Source organism: Rhinopithecus bieti, unplaced genomic scaffold (genome assembly GCF_001698545.2).
Source record: "Rhinopithecus bieti isolate Rb0 unplaced genomic scaffold, ASM169854v2 scaffold_10589, whole genome shotgun sequence".
NCBI classification, from domain to species: Eukaryota; Metazoa; Chordata; class Mammalia; order Primates; family Cercopithecidae; genus Rhinopithecus; species Rhinopithecus bieti.
In genome coordinates this window covers 458,778-473,063 of record NW_016807065.1, presented here as the reverse complement: position 1 = coordinate 473,063, position 14,286 = coordinate 458,778, and the positions used below count along the sequence as shown (strand labels likewise).

General features: G+C 50.6%; 1 protein-coding gene across 1 annotated transcript in view; it reads right to left on the bottom strand.

Annotated features, from left to right (window-relative positions):
* The window catches only part of OLFM2 (olfactomedin 2), a 65,196-nt gene that overhangs the window by 1,748 nt on the left and 49,162 nt on the right, over nt 1-14,286 (bottom strand). The window contains 4 exon segments of the mRNA XM_017879856.1: nt 1,316-1,422; nt 1,769-1,988; nt 2,221-2,367; nt 5,063-5,212. Coding sequence (XP_017735345.1) covers nt 1,316-1,422; nt 1,769-1,988; nt 2,221-2,367; nt 5,063-5,212 — 624 coding nt within the window.

Genomic DNA, 14,286 nt, shown 5'->3' with positions numbered 1-14,286 from the left:
TCTTCGCCTCCCAAAGCCTGGGATTACAGGCATGAACACCATGCCTGGCCTTGTTTTTTCTTTGAAACAAGGTTCTCATTGTTTTTCCCAGCTTGGAGTGCAGTGGCCAATCACAGCTCACTGCAGGCCTTGACCTCCAGGCTCACTGCGATCCTCCCCCTTTAGCCCCCGAATAGCTGGGACTACAAGCCACAAATCACCACGCCCGGCTAAGTTATTGATCTTTAGTAGAGACAAGGTCTCCAGGTGTTGCCCAGACTAGTCTCAAACTGCTGAGTCAATGATCTGCCTGCCTTGGCCTCCTAAAGGTGCTAGGATTACCAGGCGTGAGCCAGCCTGCACCAGCTGCTATGATCTTAAAACAGACCGAAGTGGACAATGCTTCGATCCCAAAGGACCCTGGGAACTGCAGCCCTGGGACTCACTGGGTCCGGAATTCACCTGGTCATTGATAGTGTGTGGTTAGTGGTCATGGACAGCCACTGAATGATAAGGACATCACCTGAATTCATTAGCCATGGTTATACTAACCCGTCACGCCGAGGTGGACTAGCCTGTGTCATCGACATTATCGCTGTGCATTCATTGTTAACTAGCACTTTGTTGTTTTGTTTTGTTTTGTTTTGAGGACAGAGTCATCTTGTTGCCAGGCTGGAGGCAAGATGCGATCGTTGGCTCACTGCAACCTCCACCTCCTGTTCAAGCGTTCTCCTTCCTCAGCCTCCCGAGTATGCTGGGATTACAGGCATGCACCCTATGCCGGCTAATTTTGTATTTCTAGTAGAGACGGGTTTTCCATGTTGGTCAGGCTGGTCTTCGAACTCCCCAACCTCAGGTGATCGCACCCACTCGGCCTCCAAAGTGCTGGGATTACAGGCCATGGCCACCAAGATTGGTTCTTGTGTGTCCAAGTTGATAGCAGCATGACTGTGGAAGCTACGAAAGAAGTCCAATAGGTTCACTGAGCATGCTTGGTGGAGGAGGTCTCTTGTCCTTTGGAAGGCATTGGTCAATTGGGTAGTTACTTGGATGTCCAGTAGTCCCTGAGAAACCTGGTTCGGTATGAAAACTCAGTAACCCACTGCCACTATTACAGACCACTGGAGGTCAACAGACTGGGATTCACCAGGGTTGCAAAGGCCCTTGTCACGTTGGGGGTTACTGGAAGGGGCCAATGAGGTCCAATGACCCTGGGGGATCCAGGACACTTTGGGCTACAAGACAGTCACCAGTGTGAACTCCCGGGGCACGTATGGGCAGTCAGAGGCTCTGTCCCTCCCAGGCCCTGACCCCAGGGGTGGGCGCAGTCACTCACCCGGCTATCCGCACTGGGGGCCATCGTGTCAGTCATCCAGGAGCCGAAGCGGGACCCCATGGCCCGAACGGTGATGGGGTTACTGACCCCGGTCAGCTTCCCACAGCCTGGGAGGCAGGAACAGGGGGAATGAGGATGGGGAAGGGAACAGCCCAAGAGAGGCAGGGCAAAGATGAAGTGCTATGATCAAGTTGGGAAAGTTGGGACCAGGGATGAGGGAAGACTCCAAATCTGGTCCCAATCTGTTGTTCAGTTGTGAGTGAGGGGTTAGAGGCCAAGGATCAGGGCCATTTCCAGCTTCTAGACTCAAGTGTAGCCTTAGGTAGGAAGGTCAAAGGTTGAGGTTTACAAATTAGAGGTCAAAACTGCCCAGCTTCTAGGCACAAACAGGTGATATTGGAGTTGGGTGTGGCAGTCAGAGATCAGGGGTCAGGGTCAAGGGCCAAGGCATACCCAGCTTCTGGGCGCAGGCGTGGAGCCGGGCCTCCAGGGCCATCACCCGCTGCTGCAGGTCCTCGTACCCGTAGGCACCCATCTCCTCCTGGATGGCCGCCAGACTGCCGGAGAGATTCCTCACCTCCTCCCGCAGGCGTACAATGGTCCGTGTGTCTGCCTTGTACTGCTCCAGGACTGAGCTCAGGGGCAACAGTTCCGTCATCCTGTCCTTCAGCTCCTATGCATCAAGATGGAACCATGGCCAAGCCTGACCTCTGGCCTTTGACCCAGACATGACCTCAACCTCTGACTCATAACTTCACTCTTTGTCTTTGATGCACACCTGGCCCTTGGCATTTGGCTCAGACTGGACCCTAGATTCTTCCCAGACATGACTCCACTGTAGGAACTAATGGATACCAAATCCCAATCATTTGTTTGACCTCTGGTCTGGACCCAGGAGGACCCACCTGGAAGCTCTTGGCCGAGAGGGACCCATCAGCCGCCCGGAGCCGAGCATCCAGGCTCCGCATGAGGGTCTCCATGCCGCGTACATACTGGAGGTCGCGATACGTCCGCAGCTCAAGGACCTCCATGGACTGGGAGACGTTCTGGACCTAGGAATGGGGACAACTGAAGGGACCAGACCTCCTTCCCCAAATCCCAACCCAGAGATGCCACAGACAAGAGCTGGCAGGGCCAGAGGCTGCGCAAACACCAGACCAACAAGGCCACCTTCTTCTCCCCTGAGCTTACCAGCAGCCTCCCAATCGTGTGCCCAATCCATCCATCCTCCCTCCTACCCACTGGCTCCCATCTGGTCCACCCACCACCACCTCTCACCTCCTCCCTAGTCTCCCAGTTCCACCTTCATCCCCTGTAGTCAATTCGCTACACAGCAGACAGAAGGAACTTTCAAAACAGAGATTAAATCACCTTCCTCCTCCACAGATCCTGCGCTGGCTGGTCCTGCCCCGCCCCCCACCCCACCCACTTCCTCTCTCTTTGTTCTCACAGACTCTAAGCTCCTTCCCTCCGCCGGGTCTTTGCACTTGTTGGTCTCTCAACCTGGAGTGCTGTTCCCCCCACATTCCCATGGCTGGCTCCTTCTCATCCTTCAGGGTTCAGCTGCAGCATCCCCCACTCAAAGCATCCTTCCCTGACCACTCTGTCCCAGGTAGTCGCTCACTCACTCTCCTCTTGCCTGGTCATTTCTTTCCCAGCTGTGACTATGTAGAACATTCTTATCCATCTGCCTCCTTCAGGTGGGACCCTCAGAGACAGAGGCTTCGTCTCGCTTGTCCACAGCTTAACCTCCAGTGCCCAGCACTGGCCTAGAGTAGAGGCTCAATAAGTACTTTTTGGCTGAATGAGTAAAATAAACTTCCCTTGCCCTGGCCTCTCCTGACCCAACCTGAGAGCCCCCAGCTCCCACCTCCACCTGGTTATGGTGAACTCCACCTGGGTAGGTTGAACTCCCCCTGGCTAAGGTAGACTCCCACCTGACTAAGGTGAACATCCGGCTAAGGTTCACCTTGTTAAGGTGAACTCCATCTCTGGCTTAAGTAGACTCTCACCTGGCTAAGGTAGACTCCACCTGGCTAAGGTGAACACCTGGTTAAGGTAGACTCCCACCATATTAAGGTAGACTCTCACTTGGCTAAGATGAGCACCTGGCTAAGGTAGACCCTCACCTGGCTAAGGTAGATTCCTACCAGCTTCACCTGACTAAAGTGGACTCCGCCGGGCTAAGGTAAACTCAGAGTCACCAGTGGATGCTTGTTGAAATACAGACTTTCCTGTACAATTATTCACATGACACTTGGAAACTCTCAGAAACCCAGCAGCCTAATACCCACCCTGAACATTTTTACAGTACTCTTCCCTTCTCCAGTTTCAGGTTTCAGCTACCTGAGGCCAACCACAGTCCGAAAATATTAAGTGGGAAATTCCAGAAATCAGCAATTTATAAGTTTGTTTTATTTATTTATTTATTTGAGATGGAGACTCGCTCTGTCACCCAGGCTGGAGTGCAGTAGCACCATCTCAGCTCACTGCAACCTCCATCTCCCAGGTTCAAGCAATTATCCTGCCTCAGCCTCCCGAGTAGCTGGGACTACAGGCACACACCACCACGCCTGGCTAATTTTTGTATTTTTAGTAGAGGCTGATCTCAAACTCCTGACCTCAAGTGGTCCACGTGCCTCAGCCTCCCAAAGTGCTGGGATTCCAGGCGTGAGCTACCATGCCCGGCCCAGGGGACTATTTTCTATTGACCATGATCAGAGGTAGAAGGAAACTTTTATAGGAGCCTCTTGGGGTGGAGGGTGAGACCCTCCCCAATGGGCACAGAACGCCTTCTTAGCAGGTGAGTCTGGTGAACTGCAAAACTGAGTGGGATGTGCCTGGTGGACCAGAGCTCACACATAGGACACTGAGATGCTGCCCCTCCAGTCTTCCTTCCTTCCCCTACCCCAACCCCAATAAGTGCTTGGCTTCTCTCCCAAAATAGCATTGAACAGGCCGGGCGCAGTGGCTCACGCCTATAATCCCAGCACTTTGGGAGGCCAAGACAGGCAAATCACCTGAAGTCAGGAGTTCGAGACCAGCATGACCAGTATGGTGAAACCCCATCTCTGCTAAAAATACAAAAATTAGCTGGGTGTGGTGGCGCACACCTGTAATCCCAGCTACTTGGGAGGCTGAGGCAGGAGAATCGCTTGAACCTGGGAGGTGGAGGTTGTGGTGAGCCGAGATGATGCCACTGTACCTGCACTCCAGCCTGGGTGACAGAGTGAGACTCTGTCTCAAAAAAAAAAAAAAAGAAAGAAAGAAAAAAAAGCATTGAACAGATATTGGACCATCTGGGTATGGTGGCTCACACCTGTAATCCAAACACTTTGGGGGGCCGAGGCCAGAGGATCACTTGAGCCCAGGAGATTGAGACCAGCCTGTGCAACATAGGGAGACCCCATCTCTACAAAAAATATAAAAATTAGCAGGGCATGGTGGTGCCTGCCTGTAATCCCAGCTACTCGGAGGCTGAGGAGTGGGGATTGCTTGAACCCAGGAGTTTGAGGCTGCAGTGAGCTGATCATGTCACTGCATTCCAGCATGGGTAACAGAGTGAGACCCTGGGTCAAAAGGGGAAAAAAAAAAAGGACCTGCCTGGAGAGGAGCTGGATTATCAGTCAGCTCTGAATAATTTGCATAGCTGGATATGGCCACTGGCTGACCTGGATGGGGCTGGAGGGCGGGGTGAGAACTGGGAGATTTTCCCAGCCGCCCCCAGGGCACCTGGAAGGTTCTCACCTTCTCCATCAGTTGCCGCAGCTCCCGACTCCTGCCATCTCGAGAGCAGGTACTCTGCGCTGGGATCACAGCCGTGCAGATGCATTTCCCGTCAGGGGCCTGGGCTGAGGTGTACAGCTGCCAGCCCTCTTCTGGGCTCTGGAAGAGAGTCTGCAAAGACATGGGCGTCAGAGACTAGGATCCCAGTGAGGGTCTCGCCTCTCCCTCGCTGGGACAGGAAGGGGGCCCGAGGAAACCACAGATGCCCTTTGCTGGGCTCCAGGCATATGCCAGTGCCTGTTGTATGTGATCTCAGGCCCTCCTTAAGGAGCCTCATTTCACAGATGGCAAGACTGAGGTGCAGAGGGGTTAAGGAACACGGCAAGGAATTGGAGGACTCAACTGTTCTCCAAGACCAGAATTCATTCTCTCACACAGATTCGCGCACACACACAACACTGTCTCCATAACTGCCATTAGAACAGAGATCCGCCCGGCACAGTGGCTCATGCCTGTAATCCCAGCACTTTGGGAGGCCGAGGCGGGCAGATCACGAGGTCAGGAGATCGAGACCATCCTGGCTAACACAGTGAAACCCCGTCTCTACTAAAAATACAAAAAAATTAGCTGGGCGTGGTGATGGGCACCTGTAGGCCCAGCTACTCCGGAGGCTGAGGCAGAAGAATGGCGTGAACCCGGGAGGCAGAGATTTCAGTGAGCGGAGATCGTGCCACTGCACTCCAGCCTGGGCGACAAAGCGGGACTCCATCTCAAAAAAAAAAAAAAAAAAAAAAAACAGAGATCCACTCAACCCCAAACCTGGGCCTCCTCTCTGCTTCCCCAGGCCACAGTGACATATCGGCTCTGGAGCTATCTCAGGACCACTTCGTGGTTTCTTTGTTTGTTTTTCAGTTTTTGGTGTTTTTTTCTTGTTGTTGTTGTTTGTTTTTGAGACACAGTCTTGCCCTGTCGCCCAGGCTGGAGTGCAGTGGCGCGATCTGGGCTCACTGCAACCTCCACCTCCCGGGTTCAAGGGATTCTCCTGCCTCAGCCTCCTGAGGAGCTGGGATTACAGGTGCACGCCTCCATGCTCAGCTAATTTTTGTATTTTTAGCAGAGATGGGGTTTCATCATGTTGGCCAGGCTTATCTCCAACACCTGGCCTCCAGTTCAGCCTGGGTAACAGAGTGAGACCCTGTCTCAAAAGGAAAAAAAAAAGTATCTGACTTCAGGTGATCCGCCCGCCTCAGTGCTGGCATTACAGGTGTGAGCCACTGTGCCCAGCCATCAGGGCCACTAAATGTTAAGTGCAACCCTGCTGTGCCCCACCCTACCTGGAGCCGCTCAGGCAAGGTAATGGCAGACAAAATGCTCAGATAATCCAGCGATCAATTATGGCTTTGTTTCCCAAGTCATGCTCCTTGCAACACTGGTAATCTTACCAGGTGTGCTGGGAAAAGGATGCTCTGTGGTCAAATAAATGTGTGTCTTACTGGGAGAAACAAGTTTTGTGACTGCAGGACTTATCAGAGCCTTAGAAATGCTAATAAGTACCAGGGAACTCTAGGCACAAGACAGTCATAAACTTCCAAACTGACTAGAAGATACCCATGAGGCAGGTGGATCACCTGAGGTCAGGAGTTCGAGACCAGCCTGGCCAACATGGTGAAACCCTGTCTCTACTAAAAATACAAAAATTAGCCAGGCGTGGTGGCGGGCGCCTGTAATCCCAGCTACATGGGAGGCTGAGGCAGGAGAATCGCTTGAACTTGGGAGGTGGAGGTTGCAGTGAGCCGAGATAGACCACTGCACTCCAGCCTCGGCGACAGAGCTAGACTCCATCTGAAAAAAAAAAAAGAAGATATCCATGAGAGTCTCTTCTGTCCCAGGCATAGGGTCTGGGATAGGATCAAGGAAGAGAAAGAATGAAGAAAACATCTGGTAGTTGTCCATGGAGCTACTAGGAGAGACGGACATCTATCACTTAATGCCATTGATACTTCTGGAACCACATGCTGCAGTGAGTGCTTTGAAGAGATAGTGCAGAGAGTAACAGGGGGTCTTCCCTCAGGCTGAGGGTCTCTGAGGAGGTGTCCAAGAGAATGGGCTCTTGAGATGAACTTGAGGGACGAGTGAGACAGAAGAAAAGGAGAAGGCAGGGGGCATTTCTGTCATTACAAATCCTGATCAGTATCTGGAGGGGCCCGGGAATGTTGGCTCAAGCCTGTAATCCCAGAATTTCGGGAGGCTGAAGTGGGCGGATCACTGAAGGCCAGAAGTTTAAGACCACCCTGAGCAACATAACAAGACCTCATCTATACTAAAAATTAAAAAAAATTAAAAAAAAAAAAAAAAAAAAACATTAGCTGGATGTAGTGGCATGCACCTGTGGTCCCAGCTACTCAGAAGCCTGAAGCAGAAGGACTGCTTGAGCCCAGGAGATTGAGGCTGCAGTGAGCTATGGTTGTGCCACTGCACTTCAGCCTGGGCAACATGGCAAAACCCTGTTTCTACAAAAAATACAAAAATTAACCAGGCATGATGGCACACACCTGTGGTCCCAGCTACTCACATGGCTGAGGCGGGAGGATTGCTTGGGTGCAGGAAGTCGAGGCTGCAATGAGCTATGGCTGTGCCACTGCACTCCAGCCTCGGTGACAGAATGAGACCCCATCTCTTAAAAAAAATAAAGAGGCCGGGCGCAGTGGCTCACACCTATAATCCTAGCACTTTGGAAAGCTGAGGTGGGTGGATCACCTGAGGTCAGGAGTTCGAGACCAGCTTAGCCAACATGGTAAAACCCTGTCTCTACTAAAAATACAAAAATTAGCCGGGCATGGTGGTGGGCGCCTATAATCCCAGCTACTTGGGAGGCTGAGGCAGGAGAATTGCTTGAACCCGGGGGGGTGGGTGCGGCAAGCCGAGGTTGCAATGAGCCGAGATCACACCACTTTACTCCAGCCTGGGCAAAAGAGCAAAACTCTATCTAAAAAAAAAAAAAAAAAAAAAAAGGATGTGGGGGAACGTGAGGGTTGTGGAGTAACTGGCTTGGGCTTGCACACGTAGGTTTCATTTGTTCAAAACCTGAAGTCTTTGCTTAAGACCTGAAGGAAGTGAGGGAGGAGCCATTTGGATGTCTGGGGAAGGGGTTCCAGGCAGAGAGAACAGCAAGTGGAAAGGCTCTGAGGCAGGACCATGCCTGCTGTGTTTGTGAAACAAGGAGGAGGCCCACGTGGCTGGAGCAGATTGAGTAAGGGGTAAGTGGAGACAGATGAGGGAAGGGAGGTGATGGGGCAAGGCCTTGTGGGAAGCAGTGAGGGCTTCGGGTTCTGCTCTGAGGAAGGTGGGAGCCATGGAGGGTTCTGTGCAGAGGCGGGACGTGACCTTACTTGGGTGTTCACAGCGACCTCTGCCTGCTCTAGGGGACGAGGGAGGGAGGCCAGGGCAGGGGTGACTGCACGGATCCAGGCAGGTGATGATGGGTGGTGGCCATAGAGGCGGTAAATGGAAGATTCTGGTCCTATTCCAGGATGCATTCTGACAGGCATGGAAGAAATTCTGATTTAAACAACCCCCAGTGTTTTACAGAGAAACAAAGCACCACAATCATTGATCATTTGCACAGCCGTTACTAGATCTCCCAGCAGAATCAGTGCCGTGAGCTGCAGCACAGAGAAACCAAGCTGTGAATTATGAGCAATCCCAGGGACTCCAACTATTAGCCCACCTTTTTCTCTCCCACTCAGTCAAGTCTTTTTTTTTAAGCTTTATTGGAATATGAGCGAATGATATAATTGTACAAATTGTACAGATGAGCTTGACTCCCCCACTAATCTATAAGGAAAACAAACCATTCATAAATGCCAGCTGAAACTATTATAGTTAGTCATTCTTTGAGCCTTTGTACACCCTTCCTAAATGGGGATAACCCCTTTGTAAGTTGCACATCCTCAGCCCCGGCAGAGAAGCACAGTAACTCACTTTCTCCACCTTCCTTGTACTCAGGTAGGAGCTGGGTGGAGCTAACATTCACTGCAGGTGTGACCAGGATTGGCCACAGCCAAGAGCTTTCTCTGGTGGTCAGACTCCACCCTACTCTTGCATGGGGCCAGCAGAAAATACACCCAGCAATCCTCAAAGATGACCCACAGGCATTAGTGATTAATACCACCCCTCTTGCCTCTCCAGTGGGAAAGAACTTGAAGGTGTATGTTCCATGAAATCTCCCAGAGGAACCCATTAGATTTGCACCTCAGTTGTCCACAGCAGCAACCCGCTCCTTCTCTTTTATTTATTCACTTATTTTATATTTTTTATTTTTGAGACAGACTCTCGCTGTGTTGCCCAGGCTGGAGGGCAGTGGTGCGATCTCAGCTCACTGCAACCTCCACCTCCTGGGTTCAAGAGATTTTCATGCCTCAGCCTCCCGAGTAGCTGGGATTACAGGTACCTGCCTCCATGTCTGGCTAATTGTTGTATTTTTAGTAGAGATAGGGTCTCACTATGTTGCCCAGGCTGGTCTCGAACTCCTGGCCTCAAGCGATCTGCCCACCTTGGCCTCCCAAAGTGCTCAGATTGCAGGCAAGAGCCATTGCGCCTGGCACTTTTTTTTTTTTTTAAGATGAGGTCTTGCTGTCGCCCAGGACTGGGTCTTGCTGTCACCCACCACTGGAATGCAATGGTGCAATCCTAGCTTACTGCAGGCTCAAACTCCTGGGTTTAAGCCACCCCTCCTACCTCTGCCTCCTGAGTAGCTGGGCCTACAGGCAGGTACCAACACACCCAGCATTTTTTTTTTTTTTTTTTCCTTTTGTAGAGATAGAGTCTCGCTTTGCTGCCCAGGCTGGTCTTGAACTCCTGGGCTCAAGCGATCCACCTGCCTTGGCCTCCCAAAGTGCTGGGATTACAGGTGTGAGCTGTTGCGCCTAGGGTACTCATTAACTCTCCCTGCATGGGTTTCCTTCACTTCTTCTCTCACTTCACTGCTCCCCTACTGGTTCTTCCTGGGGTCTCTTAGGTGGATACTTGCACTTACATCCTCCCTGAAGAAGCCTGACCTAAGACAGCAAGGATGGCCCAGTACAAGAGGAATATCCCCATGAAAGCCTGTGCCTTTGGTTCTGGGAGGATCCAGAACTACTCTCCCACCTCCCTCTTCTTCTTCTCTTTTTTTTTTTTTTTTTGGAGATGGAGTCTCACTTGGTCACCCAGGCTGGTGTGCAGTGGCACTATCATGGCTTACGGCAGCCTCACCCTCCTGGGCTTATGTGATTCCTCCCTCTTCAGCCTCCCGAGTAGCCGAGACTAAAGGCCTTTAGTCTCACCATCACACCTACTACTTTTTAAATTTTTTTTGTAGAGATGAGAGTCTTGCTATATTGTCCAGTATGGTCTCAAACTCCTGGGCTCAAGCGATCCTCCTGCCTCAGCCTCCCAAAGCACTGGGATTACAAGGCATGAGCCACTGTTACCTCTCTGGTTATTTTTGCTTTTTTGTTTTATTTTGGGAGGGAGTCTCGCTCTGTCACCCAGGCTGGAGTACAATGGTGGGATCTCGGCTCACTGCAGCCTCCACCTCCCAGATTCAAGCAATTCTCCTGCCTCAGCCTCCCAAGTAGCTGGGATTACAGGCATGTGCCACCAAACCTGGCTAATTTTTGTATTTTTAATAGAAACAGGGTTTCACCATGTTGGCTAGGCTGGTCTCGAACTCCTGACCTCAAATGATCCACCTGCCTCAGCCTCCCAAAGTGCTGGGATTACAGGCATGAGCCACTTCGTCCGGCCCTCCCTTCTTGATAAATCCAATTCTTTAAAACAGAAAACAAACAAAAAAAACAAAGAAAAACATCAAACAGGAGCCCAAGCATCCCTGCCCCTCTTCGCCTGGCTCTGGTCCCCAAGCAATTTGGATAGAACCCCCCCAAGGAATATCTTTTGTGCAGAGACAAAGCCGCCGGTTCAACGTAATTAACATCTTCCTACATTTCCTAGTGTGTCCTTTGAAGCAAACAAGCCATTTTCTCTGACAGAGGAAATATTGAATTGTAAAAGAGAAGCAAGATTTAAGTGGTGCAGAGAGAAGGCCTCCATGGTTTTCCTAAAATAATTGTCTGCGTTGGACGCATCTCACCGGAGTGTTCTCTGCAGCAGTGTAATTAAATGCCTGGGTTTTGGCTGCCAGATCTCAGCACGCAGAGGTCCTCTGTTTTGCCCACTGGGTTTAAGTTCAGGTATGCAGTCCCTAGGAAACACTGGAATGTTCTGGAAGGTTCCATGTGCTAGCTCTCCCAGACTGGGGCTAGCTTGTAAACAAAGTCAAGAGCTCTTGGCAGTCAGAAGACTAGGGAGGAACAGAGAGTGTCCTACTCTAGGGGAAATGCTTATAACAGCAGGTGCAAGAACACAGGTGTTCTCCAGCATAGAAATCTGTGGTCTAGCAGCCTGTCTCACCTCAGATGTGGCAGATGTACTAAAGAAGCCAACGCATTTTTTTTTTTTTTGAGACAGGGTCTTGCTCTGTTGCCCAGGCTGGAGTGCAGTGGCATGATCTAGGCTTACTGCAGCCTCAACTTCCCTGACTCAAGCAATCCTCCCGCCTCAGCCTCCCCAGCAGCTGGGACTACAGGTGTGCACCACCAGGACTGGCTATTTTTTTTTTTGGTAGAGATGGGGATCTCACTACATTTCCTAGGCTGATCCTAGGCTGATCTTGAACTCCTGGGCTAAAGCGATCCACCCACCTTGGCCTCCCAAAGTGCTGGGATTATAGGCATGAGCTACCGCGATAGCCCTGCCAACCACTCTCTCTTTGCTGAGCCCTTGGTTCAGGGTTTAATATTCCTGCTAATGGGCTTTAAGACAGTGAAGCTATGCACTGTATGAACAAGTAGCTGTTCCTCAAATGTCTTTTCTGGCTGAAATCTTTCAAACACTGTTGCTGAGGCTGCCCCAATTAAACATCAGCCTCTAAAACAGGTCCAGGATTAACTGAGTAGGACACAGGCAGGAAAAGTTTTTCTTGCTGTCGGGCCAGTCTCTTACTACTCCACCACCTATATCTTGGTTCAAAAACAATTCCTGGTGGCCAGGCGCAGTAGCTCACGCCTGTAATCCCAGCACTTTTGGAGGCTGAGGCTGGCGGATCACAAGGTCAGGAGATCAAGACCATCCTGGCTAACATGGTGAAACCCCATCTCTACTAAAAAATACCAAAAAAATTAGCCGGGAGTGGTGGTGGGCGCCTGTAGTCCCAGCTACTCAGGAGACTGAGGCAGGAGAATGGCGTAAACCCGGGAGGCGAAGCTTGCAGTGAGCTGAGATTGCTCCACTGTACTCCAGCCTGGGCAACAGAGTGAGACTCCATCTCAAAAAAAAAAAAAAAGAAAAAAAAAATTCCTGGTGGCCGGGAGCAGTGGCTCACGCCTGTAATCCCAATACTTTGGGAGGCGAAGGTGGGCGGATCACCTGAGGTCAGGAGTTCGAGACCAATCTGGCTAACATGGTGAAACCCCGTCTCTACTAAAAATACAAAAAATTAGCTAGGCGTGGTGGTGGGCGCCTGTAATCCCAGCTCCTCAGGAGACTGAGTCAGGAGAATCGCTTGAACCCAGGAGGCGGAGGTTGCAGTGAGCCGAGATCGTGCCACTGCACTCCAGCCTGGGCAACAGAGCGAGACTTCGTCTCAAAAAGCAACAACAACAACAACAACAACAAAAACCAATTCCTGGTGCTTCCCCGGGGACGGAGGCATTGCTACAGGGTCCTCGGGACAGGAGGAGTATTGGTTATCAGGAAGTAGCCAACAGGAAGACAGCAAGCGCCTACCTCTTAATAAAATGAGGCTATTATTGTGTTTGAGGCTGGATAATTTAATCAGGAAGCCAAGGCAGCTTGGGGCTTACATATTTATTTGTGCCCTGCCTTGTTCCAGAGAGGACTCTAAGTGGTTTACAAGGATATGTAAAATACCATAAGATAGCGCCAATTAAATATGAGAGCGGGGATTAGATATTTTTGGAGGACAGACTGCCAGTCCACAGCCAAGCCATTAAGGTTTCTGCAATTTGCATTTTATTCGGCCAATCCAAAGCTAAGAATCCAGCCCATGGAAACTTTGTGGACAAACATCTGATTGCTATAAGGGAGGTTCATTAAGCATTGTTTAAAATTGGACAACTAGAAATTATTTTGATCAAAAGCTATTACACATGCTAGAATAATTTTTTTTTTTTTTTTTTTTTTTTTTGAGACAGGGTCTTGCTCTGTCATCCAGGCTGGAGTATAGCGGCGTGATCATAGCTCACCATGGCCTCGATGTCCCACGGCTCAAACAATCCTCCCACCTCTGTCTCCTGAGTAGCTAGGACTACAGGTGTGAGTCACTACACCAGGCTATTTTTTTTTTTTTTGAGATGGACTCTCGCTCTGTTGCCCAGGCTGGAGTGCAATGGGCATGAACTTGGCTCACTGCAACCTCCGCCTCCAGGGTTCAAGTGATTCTCCTGCTTCAGTCTCTGGAGTAGCTGGGATTACAGGCACCTGCTACTATGCCTAGCTACTTATTGTATTTTTGTAGAGATGGGGTTTCACCATGTTGGCCAGGCTGGTCTTGAACTCCTGACCTCAGGTGATCTGCCCGCCTTGCCCTCCCAAAGTGTTGGGATTACAGGTGTAAGCACCATGCCTGGTCCAGGTTAATTTTTAAAAATATTTTTTGTAGAGACAGGGTCTAGCTATGTTGCCCAGCCTGGTCTCAAATTCCTGGGCTCAAGCAATTCTCCCGCCTCAGCCTCCCAAAGTATTGGGATTACATGCGTGAGCCACTGTGTCCAACCAATTTACAAATTTAAGACGCATCTACAGAATGAGATACTATGCAGTCATTAAAAATTAGGGATTAATGGAGATTTTAATCACCATCTTTAAATTTATCTTATTTTCCAAATTTTCTACAATGAACATATATTGTTCTTTTTTTTTTTTTTTGAGATAGAGTCTTGCTCTGTCGCCCAGGCTGGAGTGCAGTGGCCGGATCACCGCTCACTGCAAGCTCTGCCTCCCAGGTTTACGCCATTCTCCTGCCTCAGCCTCCCATGTAGCTGGGACTACAGGCGCCCGCCACCTCGCCCAGCTAGTGTTTTGTATTTTTTAGTAAAGACGGGGTTTCACCGTGTTAGCCAGGATGGTCTCGATCTCCTGACCTCGTGATCCGCCCGTCTCGGCCTCCCAAAGTGCTGGGATTA